Below are 19,461 nucleotides of genomic sequence, written 5' to 3'. Positions count from 1 at the left end.
TAATGGATTAATGGGTTAATGGATTTACGGGTTATCACCGGAGTGGGGCTGGTGGCTTTAGAAGAAGAGGAAGAGAGACCTGAGCTAGCACGCTCAGCCACCTCACTGTGTGGTGCCCCACGTGCTGCCTCCACCAGCAGGAAGGCTCCCACCAGATGTGCCCCTTGAGCTCGGATCTTTCAGCCTCCAAAAAAAAAAAATTTCTTTTCTTTGTAAATTACCCAGTTTCAGGAATTCTGTTATAAGCTACAGAAAACTAATACAGACCAGGTGAGCAGAAATTCGCTTTTGCATGAAGATAAAGTACATGTCAGCTCCTTTCTCGATTGGATTTATGCTTTCAGGTAGAATCTGAGATAACTCACTCTTCCAAATTTTTGATATCTCTACCTAGTTCTTTAGGGCCTATGACACAGGTTTTAGATATAATTCGACAGACATGTAGGAAGCACATATTACTGGCCACTGTGCTGGATTCTAGATATTAAAAGATGAATTAAAATATGGTCTTTCATCTCTTTGGACCGGGACAGTGGAAACAGCAGCACAATACAAAACATTTGATCCTATTCTTGAAAACATTATTATTTTTTCTTTCAAGACATGACATCTAGATTTAAAAATCTTGAAACATGACGTTTTATCCCATTGTTACGAAGGAAAATTGTAGCAAATAAAGGAAATTACCCAAATAGAACCTATTAGAAGTTAAATCACTAACAATTTCTGCATGTGGTCACAAGCCTTTTAAGAAATACGTAATTACAAAACGCCTGGTTCTGTATTCACGCATCATATGCATATATCCATTATGTATATCTCTATACACGCATATTTATGTATGTATGCATCAATATACGCATTTAATTTAATTTGCAACATCTAACATCTATAAGGAAAAACTGCTGTATGCTTGCCTCACTACAAAGAAATTTGCACGGTGAGTGCCCTGCTCTTTATTAGGATGTAATGTTATAAAATTCTAGGTATTTACATGAAAAGGGAATAAAACATTAAGGAGAATTTCCTTTTTCTGTTTAATGCAGGGAACACCAAAGGGCCTTTTTAAAGCTCTAGAAGTGCCAAATAAATTTCCAAAAGACGTTATAATGTTTTAAACAAAGGATAACACCAACCACAAGAAAAAAAAAATCACAGAAACAAGGAGAAAATACATTTCCTGGCTCTGAAGCTGCTAAACATTCTGAGCCAGGAAACCTCCTTCACCGGGGCGGGGCAGGGAAAGTCTGGCTCTCCTAGGACCGATTCCCTGCTAAGTCGCCCCAAGTTTTCCCTCCCTCTCTCCTCCATTCTCCGCCCCAGTCTCCAAACAGGGAAGTCACAGGAGAATGCCAACGCATACACCTGAAAGGTGTCAGAATCAGACACGGATGCGTGTTTATTTTAAATGCCCACGCACTTAAAATAGGCTGTACTTGCAGACAAACCCAAAGGATTCCAAACGACGCCTGGAAGTTCATCTTATAGACTGGGGGCCAAGCCTGTAAAAGAACAACAGTAAAACAGAGCCAGCAGGACGTTGCTTCGCTCCGAAGGGTTCGCGCGTGGCGCGCAGAGCCGGTGCCCAGGCTGGGGCCAGGAGCCGGAGCCTCGAAAAGGCGCGCTGCCCCTTTAAAAGGCCGCGCATCTCCGGGCCGGCCTTCCTCCCCGGGGCTCCAGCTGTGATTGACGCTGGGCAGCGAGAGGAGGCGCCTGGCGCTAACAAAAGTCCGGCCCGCGGGCGAGCTGCGCCGGGCCGTCAGTGTTCGCTGGCTCCGGGCACCCGCAACAAGTGGCCGCCGCGCCCTCCCCGGGGAAGCCGCGGGCGCGCAGGGGCAGCCGAAGGAGGCGGCCGAGCCGCGGAGCCCAGCGGCCCGCCCGGCTCAGCGCCCACCGGAGGGAATCGGGGCGGGCGGATGGGGACCCGGCGGCGGCGGCGCGGCGAGCCTCTCGGCGGCCCCGGGGCGCGGGCTGTGCGCGGCGCTGCGCCTGCCGGCCCCCAGCGCGGATTCTAAGTGCTGCGGCTGTGCCCGGCCCCGCCTGGAGCCACCCGGGGTGCCAGGAGGGGACCCAGCACCCCCTCCCACTGGAGTGCGGGGACCTCCCCAGGCCGGAGGTCGGCCCCGGAGCGTGGGGGAGGATGTGCAGCTAACGGTACCGTCGGGCGGGCTTTCCTCGGGCCGAGCGTGCAGGAGGTGCGCCGCAGCTATGGAGTGTCCCGGGAGACGGCGGGCATGACGGCTACAGGATGGGCGCGAACAATGGCAAACAGTACGGCAGTGAGGGTGAGTGGGCCGCCCGTCCTCAGACTCCCGGATCGCGTCCCTCCTCCCCTTTCCCTCGCCCTCCGGGCTGGGAAGGGAGGTTCTCGCCCGCGGCCGTGACGCACCCCATTTGGCACCCTGTCTGGGTCACCACCTTCGCCTTTGGCAGTGAGTGACCAATGAGTAGGTCAGGCGCCCCGAGGATGCTTTTCCGCCGTGGGGGTCTCTTTAAGCAGCTTCCCACTTTGTCTTTGGGAAGGCTCAAGTTGCATCTCTGCTGTTTCTGAGCACATGTGCCTCAACCTTCCTTCACTGGGCATCTGGGGTTTAGGAGATGATGGTTTGGCAGATGGCGGAAGACGTTTTTGAAAAATAACTCAGTGAAAACTTTCCCGGGCCTTTGTGCTCCAGCCCCCTGGACTCTACTGTAGCAGAAAAACTTCTGAAAGGAGAAGTTAAGTTTCCATTCTTTGCTCGCTGCCCCTGCTCTGACAGCTTCATGAAACTAAGCACCTATCAGTCCTGCGAGGCGTGGAATGGCTGGGGGCTTTGTCTGGGCTCTCTCGGGGCTGGAGACGGGCAAAGGACCATCTGTTACGTGGGGCTGGAAATTGCACAGAAATATTGCCTGTCAAGTGAGAACTTGGAAGTTGGGGAAACTTTAAACTCCACCTACTCCTAAAAGGATGATGGATGTCTGGGTTGGCTTCTCCCTCCTCTCTCCTACCTCCTCCCACTCTGCATAAAATCTTAGCGTTGTATCCCAATTAACAGCTAGCCCCTGATACGCATAAGGCAAAGGCATTTTTCTGCAGTTCAAAAGTTAAGAAGGTTTGTGTCTAGTGGTCTTGGCTGAAGAGGAGTAGAAGAGACTGGGTCAGTTTTACAGCCCGCCCCCAGAGGACAGTTGGTTACAAAGGAGGGGCCAGCGCTTGCAGACTGGTAGGAATGCAGGCTAGCTATTCAGCCTGTGGCCTGGAGGAAACTCTTATCACCCTGTTCGAAACTTTGAGCTGTGGCCACAGAATGTGGGTGTCTCTCCTCGTTTCTCAGCAGTTTTGTGAAATTACAGCAGAAATCGACCCTACAAAAACCATATCCACAAGAACCTTTTGTTTAAGTCGTTCTTTTTTCCAGATCATCATGTTTTGACTTCCATTTGTGCGTGTGTATGTGTGTGTGTGTGTGTGTGTGTGTGTGTATTTCCTTGTCTTAGGCAGTGATTTGAGTGTTTTTTTTTTGAAAATTTTTTTTAAAGTTAAAGGCTGCCTTTTTAGATAGCAAATGTGAAAGTATGCCAAAAAAGATTATTGGAGAATCTGGGCCACTCCCCAAAACGTCTCAGAGTTAATATTATAAAAATGTGTGGAAAAGTAAGTGATTAAGCCTTCTTACTCTGAGTTATTAAAAAGCTTTCAGGATATAATTGCAGCATGTGCTTGTCAATTCTGGGTGTATGCTAGTTGAACACTGTCGGGGGAAAAAGACAGCCCAAGAGGTACATAGAATCACTGCTATGAGTTCTTTCTTGAACAGTCCCCTGCCCCCACCCCACCCGCCTCCCGCCCCAGCCCTTCTAATCCTCTGCAACTTGTTCTTCTATCCCAGCATTCTCGTATTGTGCAGTGTGTGGTATATGACGACTTCCTGTCTGAACAGCAGAATTTTCAACCCTTGGGAGAGAAAAGGAGAGACAGGGAACTAATGTTCTCCAGCTGTTATCCTTAAATGCTACCTCTGCATTTTCACTTCAGCCGAAGTGAAATTTCACTGGGATCAGATTTAGATGCACTGTGGACTTTTTATAGGAAAAACCTCTTGTGCTCAGCTGATTCAAGAGGACCAATAGGAAGCTTTACAAGGTAACTGTGAGTTTTGGCTAGAGGTACACACTGTGTTTAGTTTTCATCAACTTTCTTCAAATGCATCGAGATTCCTCTGTTACAGGTGAGGAAAACAGAAATAGAAGTAACATGACCTTCTTTTTTCTTCTCTAACTCCCAGCTATACTGTGGCTCCTCCCAAATAGGGATGTAATATATGTAATGGGTTATGGTCAACTTTGTTATTCCATGGTAGATTGCAAATAACCTGCTGGGCTCAGGTGTGGCAGTACCATCTTTCTTATCTAAAATGTTACATTTCAAAGAAAGTAAAAGCAGCCCCTAGACATAGTATCTTTATTATCAAAGCTGACTGAAAATTAAGACAGTTTTATAGAGTTAGTGGATTTTCTGTATGGTATATCTCAGACATAAGGAGGAAATTATCCATGAATGCATAACAATAAAATACAGTGAGAGATTTATTAAAGTAAAATAAATATGGCTTGAGAAGTACTCTGTACTTCTATATTTGAGTCCTTGTGGATGAACTGCAACCTAACTTAATACGTAGGCAAGATTGAAAACCTAACTTAGGCGTATGTACCTGTAACAATAGCTGAGGTCGGGCGCGGTGGCCCACACCTGTAATCCCACCGATTTGGGAGGCCGAGGCGGGCAGATTACTTGAGGTCAGGAGTTCAAGACCAGGCTGGCCAACATGGTGAAACCCTGTCTCTACTAAAAATACAAAAAGTATCCGGGCGTGGTGGCGCATGCCTGTAATCCCACCTACCCGGAAAGCTGAGGCAGGAGAATCGCCTGAACCCGGGAGGCGGAGGTTGCAGTGAGCTGAGATCATGCAACTGCACTCCAGCCTGGGCAACAGGACGAGACTCCGTGTCAAAAAACAAAACAAAAGAAAACAAAACAAAACAAAACAAAAGCTGAGTCTTGGCCAATCCCAGCAGCCATATTCAACCAGTCATACACTGCTGAGTGTTCAAACTGTGTTTAAATAAGGCAAACACCAGCCTGTAACCAATCCAGCTGTTTCTGTACCTTACTTCCGATTTTTGTATGCCATTTTCCTTTTTTTGTCTATAAATCTTCTTCCACCACGTGGATGTGCTGGAGTCTCTCTGAATCCACTGTGATTCTGGGGCTCCCTGATTTGCAAATTGTTCATTGCTCAATTAAATTCCTTTAAATCCAATTCGGCTGAAGTTTTTCTTTTAATAGGTAGCTCGACTATAAAATATTAGTGTTTACGTATGTTTCAAAAATCTGCAACTGAAGTATATTTTACTTATTAATGACAGTTGACATCGCTGTGCAAATGTTTGTTGAATATTACAAATATTGTTGAATTATTAGAACTTTTAACACGTCAGTATTCTGTTGGTAATCTCATTTTCTTCTGCTCTTGGAAAATACCTTTTCATTAAAAACAATTATTCACGAGGCTTACCTTAGCAGATGTAATGGGGCAGAAGCTTCCAACTCAGTGTATTCCAAGGACTAGCGCTGTCCGCATCACCTGGGATGCTTGTCAGAAATGCAAAACTACTCCATCATTTATCACATGCATGTTAAAGTTGAGAGAACTTATTGTGTAGAGTACAGAGCATTGACTTGGGAGCCTAAAAATTTAATTTCAGCATCAACTCCAGGGTGTTTGTTCTCTAAAGTGAAGAGAGAAATTTCTTATTGAAATTACTTGTTATTATCTATTCCTTGCATGTGTAGTCATTCATTTCATTTTGCCCTTATAATGCTGTAAGGGACCACTTCATAGAGATTAAATCTGGAAAGACATAACTAACAGGGAAGTTAAGACTATTATTGCCAAGAAATCAGTAAATATTCCTCCCACTTTTGTCATCCTTTTTGATCTTTCCTGTCTGTCTTACTCATGAACTCCCGCCTCCTCTTCTAATTCAACCAGTCCTGAAATCCTTGCTTTTCTCCATAGATCAAAGATATGTGTGAATCTATAATGAGTGTTTCCAAAGCGTTTTGTTTTCCTAAATCCTTAGTGAATATTCAGGTTATTGGTCTAATTTGCAGCCCCATCTTCTAATGCTATTAGAGAGACTTGGATTTTACTCCAGGGATAAAGCTAATGTCTACGTGATTAGTATGGTCTGGTAAATTCTTTTATGGAGGGATTTTTTTGTGTGTGTATATCTCTTCTTTCATAAAGTGTAAGTCCATGTGTAGAAATCTGAAGAATAAGTTGGGGTGCTTCAAAGTCATTAGAACCATTAGCTTTGACTCCAGTTAAGCCAAATAAATCTCAGTTCAAGTAGGAAAAGAGAAGTTGCTCTCCCTGCCTTTTAAGGTTTCTGAGCCTCACCATCACTTACTTAGTGGTTTCAATGTTTTGTTTATTCTGCTTCAGCAGGTCAGAGGCAGTACCACTTGCACTGTTAACAGCTTCTTTGCAAAGCCGAGGACATTGTTGAATTGGGGCTGATGAGAGACCACAGGGAAGGGGCGAGATCCTTGGTAACTGCTGCTCTACCAAGGGCAGTGAATTCCTTTCACTATCTCAGATCAGTGCTGTCAGATATGAGGAGAGCCAGTTGCCTGAGAGCATAAATCTTCACAAATCCATTGCCACCTCAGGAAACATATCTTGAAATTATAATAACAATGGCAGCTAACATTTAGTGAAAGCTTTCCATGTCCGGGCATAATTCTAAGGACTTGCCATGCAGCGACCCACCTCATCCTCGGAAGGATCTTATGGGGTAGTTACTTGTAGATTCCACATTTTACTAATGAGGAAACATAGGACCAGAGAGGATGATCATTTTCCCAAGGTCATTCAGTGAGTGTAGGCTGAATGGGGACCCAGGGCCAGCTCTATCTAAGCCCAGAGTCATTTATTCATTCATTCAACTTAAATATATGTTAACTTTTTACTTCCCGCTATAGGCCCGGGACTCTTAGATTCTTAGGGTAAGTCAGTAAACAGATGAAGGTCCTATCCTTGTCATTCACAAATGCTTGTGTGTATGTGAGCTTATGTGTTGGGAGGAAGGGGAACTAGGACGGCGAACACCCACACACAGTAATTCAGTAAACCATGTGGTACACTATAAGGGGCTAAGATCCCTGAATAAAGAAAATTGTCAGATTAAGATGATTGGGAATATGGGCGGAGGGTACTACATTTTTTTTTTTCTTTTTTTTTTTTTTTTTTTTGAGACGGAGTCTTGCTCTGTCGCCCAGGCTGGAGTGCAGTGGCACAATCTCGGCTCACTGCAAGCTCCGCCTCCCGGGTTCACGCCATTCTCCTGCCTCAGCCTCTCCGAGTAGCTGGGACTACAGGCGCCCGCCACCACGCCCGGCTAATTTTTTGTCTTTTTCAGTAGAGACGGGGTTTCACTGTGGTCTCGATCTCCTGACCTCGTGATCCGCCCGCCTCGGCCTCCCAAAGTGCTGGGATTACAAGCGTGAGCCACCGCGCCCGGCCGGGTATTACATTTTAATTAGAGCAGGCACCATGAGCCTTACTGAAAAGTTGGCATTTAGATCAAGACCTGAAGGACGTGATGGGCTGAGCTTTGAGGATCCAGGTAGCATGCTGGCTGCTACTTTTAATCACTGTGATAAACTGAGGGGCATACAAGTGTCCCCCACATCCGCTGGCGATGAATTCTAAAAATCCCAGTGGATGCCTAAAACTTGGAGAATACCGAACCTGATTGCAGTCATCGGAACGTTTCTGTCCATTTCTTCCACCCGCAAATTTAATTCCGTCTTAATTAAGCACTTATCATGCATGGTGGCTCCCACTTTTACAGTTTGAGGTAAGACAGCAAAGCTAGCAGGAATTTCTTTTTCCTTGTTCACATTTTATGGATAGAATATTCATTCTTACTGTAGATCTTAGCAGCCTCAGCATACGATTTTTTTTTTTTTTCCTGAAGAACTTTCAACTTTTCACTTAAAGGAAGCCCTTTATGACTTCTTGGCATATTTTAATTGCCAGCATCATTCCTCTTGCACTTTGGGGCCATTATGAAGTAGAATAAGGGTGACTTAGACACAAGCACTGCAATCCCTCCACAGTCAATTTGATCACTGAGATGGCTATTCCATGACTCCAGGGCAGGAAGTGTCTACACTGTGGAGATACTGGACCTCCCAAGATGGTGTGAGATTTCATCACGCTGCTTGGAAATAACTCAAAATTTAAAACTTAGGAATTGTCTATTTCTGGAAATGTTGATTTACTACTTTTGAAATACAACCATGGGTTGCTGAAACTGAACAGTAAAACTATGGATAAGGGGGGCTTCTGCACAGTTTATGCTTGTCTTAGACAGTTCAAGCTGCTATAACAAAGTGCCATGACCAGGTGACTTATTAACAACAGAAATTTGTTTCTTACAGTTCTAGAGGCTAGAATTCTGAGTTTGGGGTTCCAGCACGGACAGGTTCTGGTGAGGGCCCTCTTCTGAGTTGCAGATTGCCGTCTTCTCATTGTATTCTTTCATGGCTGTGAGGGAAAGAGAGCAAGCTAACTCTCTGGCCTCTTCTTTTAAGGGCACTAATCTCATTCATCAGGGTTCTACCCTTGTAACCTAATTACCTCCTACAGGTCCCACCTCCAAATGCTATCACATTGGGATTAGAGATTCAGCATATGAATTTTGGGAGGGCACAATCATTCACTCCTTTGCAAAGTGTGAGGGCATAAATTTATCATTTTGCACAAAGTATAACATTATCCGTCTTCTATAGTCAGCTATTAATACAATGCAACAGGGTCAGTCTGGCCACTGGGCATACTAGATTCTTTGCTAATATGTTTCATCCATTTATAACACATAATTTGTGACTTCATTCAAGGGAAGGGAGGAGAAGGCCCAGGGCGTGCTCTTCAAAGGTAATATCCTATTATTGCTTTGACTACTGAATGCTGCCTGACTTATTGGATATTGGATATATGCATATTGGCCTAAGATATCTCAGAAAATCACCCTAGTTCTGAGTAGAGTTAGGTATTCATCTTTTGCCTCTAGTGACTAATTTCATTCTGATGCAAGTCAGAGATAAGTGATACTGTTCCACTATTAGTTTCAAATAAAAGCATTAGTGCAGCTAACAATACCATCTTTGGTCTAACAATGAGAAGATATTTTTTGAGATTTGGAGAATCTTTTTGCACATTTAAAACAAAACAGAAAATAGAGGTAGCTTTTCTTTTCACATGGAAATCAACTCACATAAACTGTCTTAACTCTCTTTGCCTTTTGAAACAATGAATTCTGGATTGATTTTTGAGTATTAAGATTCACTTTTGTCCTAAGGCCATGTCCAATGGTGTCTCTGAAAGCTGCTTAGATAACTTTGCCTGGCTTTTTGGTAGAACTTTCTAGGTATTATGCATTTTAAGATGGCCTTAGGGATGTAATAAAATATGTGACAGCATCTGGAATAAAATCTAGAGTGAATAAATTTCTTGAATGGATGAAGGGAATAAATAAAGTTTAGATACTTACATACAGATGCTCCTTGACTTATGACAGGCTTATGTCCCAATAAAAAAAAGTCTTAAGTCAGGTGGGGTGCGGTGGCTCACTCCTATAATCCCAACACTTTGGGAGGTCGAGGCAGGGGATCACCTGAGGTCAGGAGTTCGAGACCAGCATGGCCAACATGGTGAAACTCCGTCTCTACTTAAAGCACAAAAATTAGCCAGGTGTGGTGACGGGTGCCTGTAATCCCAGCTACTCAGGAGGCTGAGGCAGGAGAATCACTTGAACCTGGGAGGTGGAGGTTGCAGTGAGCCGAGATTACACCATTGCCCTCCAACCTGGGCGACAAGAGCAAGACTCTATCTCAAAAAACATATATATCTTAAGTCAAAAATGCATTTAATACACCTAACCCACCCAACAGCATAGCTTAGCCTAGCCTACTTTAAATATTCTCAGAAGACTTACATTAGTCTTCGCTTGGGTAAAACATCTAACATCAAGCCTGTTTTATAATGAAGTACTGAATATCTTCTGTAATTTATTGAATGCTGTACTGAAAATGAAAAACAGAGTGGTTGTATGAGTACTCACAGTACAGGTTCTACTCAATGCATGGGCTTCTGCACTATGGTAAAGTTAAAAAAATCGTAAGTTGGGACATTATCTGTACCTTAGAAAATGACATTTGAAGAGCTGTCATGAAGAAAATTAGACTTCAGAGTGCTGAACAAAGAATATATGTAAGTTACAAGAAGTTACATTTGGCTCCGTCTAAGGAAGATCTGTCTAGTGATTAGAGCTGCCCAAATCGTAGCTGGGCTCCCTAAGGAAAGAGTGAGCCCTCTCAAATGGGAAGGTGGTAACACAGTGGAGGAGGTTGTGCTAGAGATTTCTGCATTGAGTAAGGGGATCAGCTATCTGACCCTGAACCATGTTCCCTAGGAAACATTCTATCACATGTGATTATGTTTGACGAAGAGTTATTAGTTCTAAGTCAGGCTGCTACTTTTTCTCGTCAGTACTTCTTTCTCTGTCATATTAGTTACTGATTAGAAAATACTTCCCTCACTTTTTCTGGGCTAATTATGCATGTGAGTGTATTATACATATGTGTTTATATCTATCTAAATATATTTAGATATTAATTTTGAAAATCTACCAATTTTCTTTATTTCCTTGCCTTTGGTGGGAGATAACCTGCACCAAAAATTGGATTTGATAAATGATTTCCTATTTTCAGTGCAGTAATGGATACCAACTAAACTTACAGTGCTATTGTTACTTTTATTACTGCCCTAAAACACGTAGATCTACTAAACTTGAAGCAAGACCCTTAATTGTGTTTATGGTGAATGACTTGAATAAATTTTTTCACTTCAAGATAAGCCTTTTAATTGATGTTATTGGTCAGTGATATTTGATCAGAAGCTACAGACTAGAACCATACGAAAAGGGCATCTTCCTCAGGGAGCTCTGAGGCACTTCTGTATAGCACAGGGTCTGCTGGGAGGGGCAGAGTGGCAGTTCTTCCTCCTGGTAATAAAATCAGTGTTGGCGGAACTTCCTCAGAATGTAGCTTCTTTTTTTTTTTTTTCTTTTTTTTAATTCCTGCTGTAGCTACAGAAATTCAGATCTCCTCTTTCATCTCTTCCTGCATTAATCTCTAGATACAATAAGATGTACTCTAAGGAAGTTCAGAGTCTAATTGAGAAGCTAGGCATGGAGGCCAGTGATTTCCAAACAAGATAATCTTCCTGATTCACAGAAAGACTCTACTTCCCCAGTGTGCTAAATGTGGACATGAGTGAGAAGTGGGAAGTGTGCCTAAGAATTGAGTTACCCTCTAAATAATGACAACCTTGGACAACGTCTTTAATTCCTGAAATGTCTAAAAGATATGCCTGTTTTCTAAAAACAAAACCCCAAAACCAAAAAAAAAAAAAAAAAAAAAGTGAGTAGCTGGGAGGAAGTAGAGCGTAGGCTCTTGGGAGAAGCTAAATATTTTGGTTAGAGATTCTCCCTGGTTATCCTCAAAACCATCATATTCCATTTCTCATATGGTTTGGTTCATGGAAGGTGATTCCTGTGGGTTCCATGTAAGTGAGGACCATGGTGTGCTTCAGCAAAGGGGCAGAAAAACCTGGCCTGCCTGGGTGCTTCCCCAGCCTGTGTACTGCAGAGAATAATATTGGAAGCTGGTGGGCAGCTACTTCTAAAATGTGCTAGTTAATACCCCAGAGAGGGACAGCTTTAAAACTTTTGACATGAATAATCACTGACCATCTCTGAATTTTCCTGGGTAATGAAAAACAAGCACATGGTCAGCATTTTCCCTGTTCCGTAGTTGAAGAAGTGTAGACTGTTTCTGGAACTGCAAATCTCCACTACGTTGTGAATTACATGTATTCATTCTATCAATTCCTCTTTAAGTTCTTAAACCAGTAACAAAATGAAAAACAGTTGTTAGCGCTGCGTGAACTCATAATTGTAACTGTAGAAGCCTTGAGCAATGTGTAAAAATGTTATTAAAACATTTTTTGTTTGCTACCCTTTCTGTGGTAAATTCCTTTGCTGCAGTTTCCGTGCAGATGTAGCAGTGGAAAGGGAGTCAAAATTTCTAGAGAAAAATTTCAGGAATTTCTCTGATATTTGTGGATTGGCCCTTTTGCTGCAAGTAAGCCACTTTTTGGCAAGGTGGAGAAATCAGGAAAAGTCTACTTATATGTGAAGTTGAACCTTTTGGTTCTATTGAGTACTGGGGTCAAGTAGTGGAAGCATCTTGGTTAAGTCGAAGACCAAGGGCAGGTCTTACACATTCCAGCTGTCAGTGGTAACTCAGACCCCGGGAAGAAGAAGAAGAAGATATGCAGCTGAGGGAGGGGAGGAAGAGAGAGCATAAAAATAAGGAGAGGAGAGAAGAGGATAAATTCAGGGAGATTGGGAATTAGAGCATCAATTGCCCTCTAATGTAAAAAGAACAAAATCAATGTTCTGCTTAACTCTCTTTTCTTAAAAAGAAAACTTAGGGGACAAAAATGATTATTAATGGGTATTTGGTAAGCTTGGCTGTTGCTGTTTATTCCATTTTCAATCATTTTAATAATCATAGCTAGCAGTTACTGAGCACTTACTAGGTGCCACTTGCTCCCAGAGCACCTTAAGTCATTCAGGTAGTGCTAAAGACAGCCAATGAGGCTGGCCCTGATGATCGATCCCACTTTACAGTTATCCGCACAGAAGCTTAGATGCCGACTCCCTACCCAGGGCACACAGCTGGTGTGTGACCGAGTCACACCGGATTTCCCCATGTTTGCTCTGGAGACCACGCCCCTCCTCACCCTGCCCATCACCCTCATTTTGGTTGCAGCCCAAATCTTTCCCAATCTTTGTTTTGTTTGTGTGTTTAAAAGAGTTGCAGCGACTGAGAAGTGGCCCCCTCCAAATGACAGTTTTATGGGCTAGGTGATCAAAAAATGAAAGGCATCTTCTGAGGGAAACTTTTAACTCATTTCGCTCCCTTTCCAGAAGAAAAATTAACTGCTCATTAGGAAACAGTCTGCTGACAAATTGGCAGGTTATCCAGTGTCTAATAACTTTAGCATATAAAATGATGAGCATATCCTTCAGAGTTCACAGAGTGAAAGTAGAGCTGAGAGGCTGTTCTCTAGGTTCTCCAGGACATTAGTAACTTTTAATTGATCTTTGCGCTGGAACAGCCCTTTTCCTGGGGTAGCCTTTGTGCCTACACACAAGCAAAAGCTCATGCAGGGCTGAGAAGAGTGTACACATTTAACTTCTATTCTAAATAGCTGAGAGTTTATACCTTATATTTTCCTCTGGTTTCAAAGCTACAAATTTAAAACAGCAGATGCTGTGGGGAATTATCTCAACGTATATAGGAGAATTTGCCCTTCTTTCTCACCAGTCCCTGGCCCAGGCTTCTCCATGATTGTGTCTGTGAAATTGCTTTGTAAATTATAAGGCATTTCAGGAATTAATCTCATTTATCATCACAGGAATGGTGGGAGGGGCATCTATCATTATCGTCAGTTTATAGGTGAGGAAACTGAGGTCTTGGCAGATGAAAATAAGGACCTGCAAAGAACAGTGGGGATCCTTTCATCACTTTTGCAACTCTATTAGGAATAGAGAAGTCTGGGTCCTTACTGGTCATCTCAAAACACAGGGCCACAACCCAGAAGTGCAGCTTTGAAGTGGTAAATTATTATGAGAATGCAGAGTGAATTACTATAAGACAAAAGATCATGACAAAATGACATTATTCATTAGAGTACACTTCCTGGTTAAAACAACTCAGCAGGGGCTCCCTCCTCTGCAAAACTCTGTTTGGGACATTAAGAGAAAGTTATTTTACTATTGGGAATATCAGAGAATCAGCTCTAAAACTGGGGACCCTCAGCATCACCGGAGTCTTTATTCTCTTCAGTCTTCTCCTATCCTTTGTTGTTGAATATCTGCATTTCACAGAGGTCTTCGGAAGTGTTTAGGTCCTGGGGTAAGCCCTTTAGGATGAGTTGATATCAGAACTCATTGCTTTTCTATCACTGTTGAATAGAAATCCATCTTACTCATTTGGTCTTTAATTGCTTTACTTTCCATTCACTATCCTCTAGTTTAATCTCTATTTCTTTTACTGTTTTCTATTCTTTTCTGTTTATTCATTGCTCATCCTTCCATATATGCATACTTATGTGATTATGACCCTCCTCACACTGTAGGTCTTCAATATAGTATTGTTAAATGAATAAATAAGGATGGATCTATAGCCACGATCTTTATTGAGTCCAGGAAAAAACCCTATGAATAGCCGTGTCATATTTTCTGGGAACCTTTCTTGAACTTGGACATTTTATCCTCGTAAAAAGAAGTTTCTCTGGACATATGTCTTTTTCTGAGGATATTCTAGTTTGGAGCTTTAGTTTTATCAACATAATTACATCCTCTTATAGATGAAAATAGTTTTGCTTGTATATTTAAGGAAAAATGAATTATGTGTTTTTAAGAATTGCTGAAGACAGTTGCTGAAGACTCTTCGGCCTCACCCATTTACAGTATTGTTGACATAACTATTTTCAATGATTAGTATTGAGTAGAATCTACTATGTATTTTTTATTGAAAATTATGTTGTTTTGTAGTATTCGTTTTACCTGACTTGGAAATTGGGTTTATATGGAAACTTCAGTCAATCATTAATCTAGAAAAGATTTGTTCTTTAAATTAATAAAATATTTCTTTGGCTTAATGTTCTTTCTCTGTGTTAAAGAGTCTTAGGCTTATGAATCCTTTTAGATTCATATTGATCAAATGTGGCTTTGCAGCTCTAGTTTTATCCTTTTGTTTTACAAAATACAGAAAAATATTGTGTGTGTCTGGTGTGATTGGAATGATGTCTAGTAGATCTGCCTCTAGCTGCAGCTGCACACATTGCTAAAATCAGAAGCAAAATAACCAATATAAGAAAAAAAAGGAACAATATTGACCTGTAATATGTATGGACACGCACACATACATGAGAATAGATTTAAATAACCCTTTCCTAGAAATTGAGCAAACTCCATTGTTTTCATTTTTTTTTCTATCTGTGGTAAGAAATACAGTATCTTTCTAAAAGGAATTTAAGAAGTACAATTAAAATGAAAGCGTTGTTTCTTTAATAACATGATATCCATTAGAGGAACAGCTTCAGATAAAGGATCACCATAATAATCAAGCTAGAGAAGAAGAAAATAGCCCAAGATGTGAGCCTTTGGAGTTGGAACTTGAGGTGAAGGCAACTGCCTTGTGAACAGAGGACTTGGAATGGCTGCATTGAAGGAATCATTCTGTGATGTGGTATCTGCCTGCAGCTGTATGTTTTAGTTTGTTTCCTGCATGTATGTTCAGATCAGATGGATGGATGTGATGTCTCGTTGGTGGAGGGGATTTTACTCTGCATGACACAAGCCTGGGTGACCTTCATTTTGAAGTGCCAGATGTCAGTGCAGATTCATAGGCAACATTCATATTTGTTTTTTTAGTTTTTATTTTTAAAGATCAACAGCTGCTCCACTGGTCAAAAAGATTTATGTAGCCTCATTTGGATAATGTATATTGTGCATACTGCTCTGAAATAAATTTCAAGAAATGACATTTCTGTTCTGAATAACATACTTTTCACATTTTATTTTGCATCCACTTTGCTTATTTAATTATATTTTAATACTTTTCTCTCTGTTTTTTTTTTCTCTCTCTTGAAAGACCTCTCCTGTTGATTACCCGGCAAGCCTGTTTGGAGAGGCAGTATTTCCTTGGGGAGTCTTTCTGCACTCCTGAAGCCATAACGACATGAACTGAGCAATAAAAAACCAATTCCCTCCCTTTGGTTGTGCTTCAAATAGTCATTTCTTTGATACTGGCTAATAAAAACAGGAAAAGGATCATTTTAAAATGCTTTGGTTGGGGTTGCCTTACTTCCAATAAGCAAAATTGCCTCACAAGGGGGAGCATGGGTAATAAAGATACAAGTAACTGAATAATTGTATTCAATCTAATGTTGAAATTCCCAAGTTGCTGCCTGCAAATCTAATTTAATCTTGGGATACTGTGCGTTCACTGTAGTGTGTAGATTTTAATTTTGCTGTCGCTGAAGATCATCTCTGCGTTCAACAAAGATGAACTTACAAATGCTACTGGAGATTTTTGATGGCCCTCCCCTGTTAGGAATACTTGTAAGCTTTGTGGTAGGTAACAAAATGGGACATTGACCAAGAATGAAATACTGAGTAGAATTATGGATGTTATAGTGGTGAAGATGACCTTAGAGCACCTTCCAGACAAAGAGGTTGAGGCGCAAAGAAATAAAACAGCTTTGCCAAGGTCATACAGATAGCAAGGCTTTGGGATACTAAAATTGATTTTCTTAGTCTAGCTGTGTTTCATTGTAATCCATTTCTCTCTTCCCCATCATACTTCTCCCATTTTTTTCCTTACTTTCAGAAGATTTGAGATGAATAGAGTGGCTGCCCTACTTGTCTGTACAGATGGCCCCTTCAGGACTGACATGTCCCTGCCCCCGGCTGCACTGTGTTAGCCACTGAAGGTTTACAGCCCAGTCCCTCTCCAGAAATTACTCTCATCCAAGACAGGGAGGTTGAGGGAGCGGGGAGCCACATGCAGTGACTAGTTTAGGCAGGGGTACAATTTGGGACAATTCTGAAGGGTCATATTGGGTCCAGAGCGCCCCATGGAGTTTGCAGAGTCCCATGTTTCAACTACATCATAGACCACCTTCTCTCTGTCCAGTTTGCCTTCTCTCCTTGCCTTTCATAAGGTGATCTCAAGGGTGTTTTCCAATCAACCACCTGCACTCAGACCATCTCAGAGGCTGTTTGCAAGGAACCCAACATAAGACAGCAAAGAAATTGGAACAGGATGCTGTTTTGGCAGTGGCCATGGATGGACAGGATGCCACTGTTAAGCAAGTCATCTTCTTCCTGGGAATCTCAGCCATTCTTAAAGGGGAGCCTTCAGCTGACAGTTAAGAGACATGCACTGGTTTTCTGTTAGGGGACCTAGTCTAATTCTTTCATCTTATAGATGAGGAAATCAAATTCTGTGCACTAAAGTGACTTGACCAATAGCACACAGCTAGTTGGCAAAAGAACAAAAAACAAGCTTACAGTTCCTGGCTGCTGCCATTGGTGCTGTTTTTGAAGAGCCATCATAGAGTTTTTTCAGAGTTGTTCTGCTACTATAACTCAGAATTGACTGCAGATGGGTCTAGAGACCATTTGCCTGATCCGTTTGCTCAACTCTGGTGTGGAAAACAGATATCTCAATCATTCCTCCATGGTCCTGTTTTACTGATTGTCTGCTGTGCTTTGAAGAATGATCTCTGAAGCTCACAATAGTCGGTGAGTATTCAGTAGAATATGGAAGAAAAAATAGTGAAGAAGCAGCAGATGGTTATACTTGTTATTGTCTGAAATCAGCATTTCATGTTGCTGGTTATTAAGAGTATTGGGGAATATGCAATGCTTATTAAATGAGGGACCAATGGCAAGTGCAGATTCATTAGGTAGAGGAAACATGCAGGAGTGAGTTGAATCATAAGCAAGATGAAAAATGACTACAAATTAATATGTACTCTCATGATTATACTAGTTTGTTAGTCATTTTATTACACTCAAATAACATTCCACTGAGATTATCAAATTACTATAAGCTCAGAATCGCTATGATACTGAGAAATTTGGAATTAATTGAAAAACAGATGATTAGCTTATTATTATCACTACTACAGGGATCCAGGTTTTATATAGTTTCCCTGGCATAATTAACCAGCTACTACTTTAGAAAACCTTCTTAGACTTCCATTGTAAATTAACTCAAAATTGTCTGTAAATTAACTCAAAATTTATTTTATTTGATACACAGAGTTCTGTGTGCCAGATTCTCTTTCTTTCAGTCTGCTCTTCTGTATTTACTCTATACTCGGGCCAAACAAGGAAACTCAGTGTTCCCTAAACATACCTTTTATTTTCCTAAATGTGTGTTTTGTATGATGCTGTATTTTTTCTTGGAATATTCTTTCCATGTGATTACCCATCATGGTATACTCGATTCAAACTCAATTCAATGTTAACACTTTAAAATGAGATTTTCTTTGGTTTCCCTGAGATATGTCTGTTTAAAATACTAAACTTCGTACTTTGAGAAAATATATCAGGTGCTCCTAACTGCATTCACTATGTCTTCCCTCTGAACTACCATGGCAGTTTATTTGTATGGGATTTTTATGTCTTACTTTGCATATAGTTACTTGCATGTCTTTAATTCAATATATTTGTAGGTATCCATGTACCAGAGTCTATTCTAGATTGATAGGGTTTGGCTGTGACCCCACCCAAATCTCATCTTGAATTGTAGTTCCCATAATTCTCCCACATGTGGTGGGAGGGACCTCGTGGGAGGTGATTGAATCGTGTGGGTGGTTACCCTCATGCTGCTGTTCTCGTGACAGTGAGTGAGTTCTCACGAGATCTGATGGTTTTATAAGGAGCTTTTCCCCCTTTTGGTCGGCATTTCTCTTTGCTGCTGCCGCGTGAGGAAGGACACATTTACTTCCCCTTCTGCCATGATTGTGAGTTTCCTGAGGCCTCCCCAGCTATGCTGAACTGTGAGTCAGTTAAACCTCTTTCCTTTATAAATTACCTAGTCTTGGGTATGTCTTTATTAGCAGTGTGAGAACGGACTAATACATAGATATTGGGTTTTTTATTTTTTATTTTTATTTTTTGAGGTAGAGTCTCGCTCTGTCGCCCAGGCTAGAGTGCAGTGGCGTGATCTCGGCTCAGTGCAAGCTCTGCCTCCCAGGTTCACGCCATTCTCCTGCCTCAGCCTTCTGAGTAGCTGGGACCACAGTCGCCCGCCACCACACCCGGCTAACGTTTTGTATTTTTAGTAGAGATGGGGTTTCACTGTGTTAGCCAGGATGGTCTCGATCATATTGGGGGTTTTATAAAATAAGGAGTTGTTTTTGACTTAAGGGGCCCACAGTCTGGTGGGTAGAAACTAATAAAGTACTGGAGGAACCATAGATGGTAAACTAAAGCATTCAGTGAGAGACACCAGCCTGGCCGTGGTGAGCTTTGGCTGTGGGTGTTTACAAGGACTTTCTATCTGAGTGTACCTAGAACTGAATCTGGGAAGAGTAAGAGCTTGCCAGGTGAGGCTGGGAAGGCAGTGGGGGAACAACATGAGGTGAGACAAGGAGGTGGGAACCAGTCATAGGCTCTGTGGGGAGGAAAGGGTGATGTGAGCTGAGCGTCACACCTGGAGAGGCAGACAGGTTCAAGTGATGATGAAGGCAAAAT

General features: G+C 42.0%; 1 protein-coding gene across 2 annotated transcripts in view; it reads left to right on the top strand.

The window, feature by feature from the left end:
- Positions 1 to 1,750: 1,750 nt before the first annotated feature.
- The window catches only part of FBXL7 (F-box and leucine rich repeat protein 7), a 440,078-nt gene continuing 422,367 nt past the window's right edge, over positions 1,751 to 19,461 (top strand). Inside the window, exon 1 of one of the 2 annotated variants that reach the window (XM_055245789.2) lies at positions 1,751 to 2,285. In XM_055245789.2, the coding sequence (XP_055101764.1) occupies positions 2,249 to 2,285 (37 nt within the window). In that variant the 5' untranslated portion in view covers positions 1,751 to 2,248. Of the gene's footprint in view, positions 2,286 to 18,671; positions 18,765 to 19,461 lie in introns of those variants that run through there. The other variant, XM_063619577.1, reaches the window with a different exon arrangement.

Source organism: Symphalangus syndactylus, chromosome 16 (genome assembly GCF_028878055.3).
Source record: "Symphalangus syndactylus isolate Jambi chromosome 16, NHGRI_mSymSyn1-v2.1_pri, whole genome shotgun sequence".
In the NCBI taxonomy this organism is placed as follows: Eukaryota; Metazoa; Chordata; class Mammalia; order Primates; family Hylobatidae; genus Symphalangus; species Symphalangus syndactylus.
Note: the sequence above shows the minus strand (reverse complement) of the source record. Positions and strands in the feature narration are given on the sequence as shown.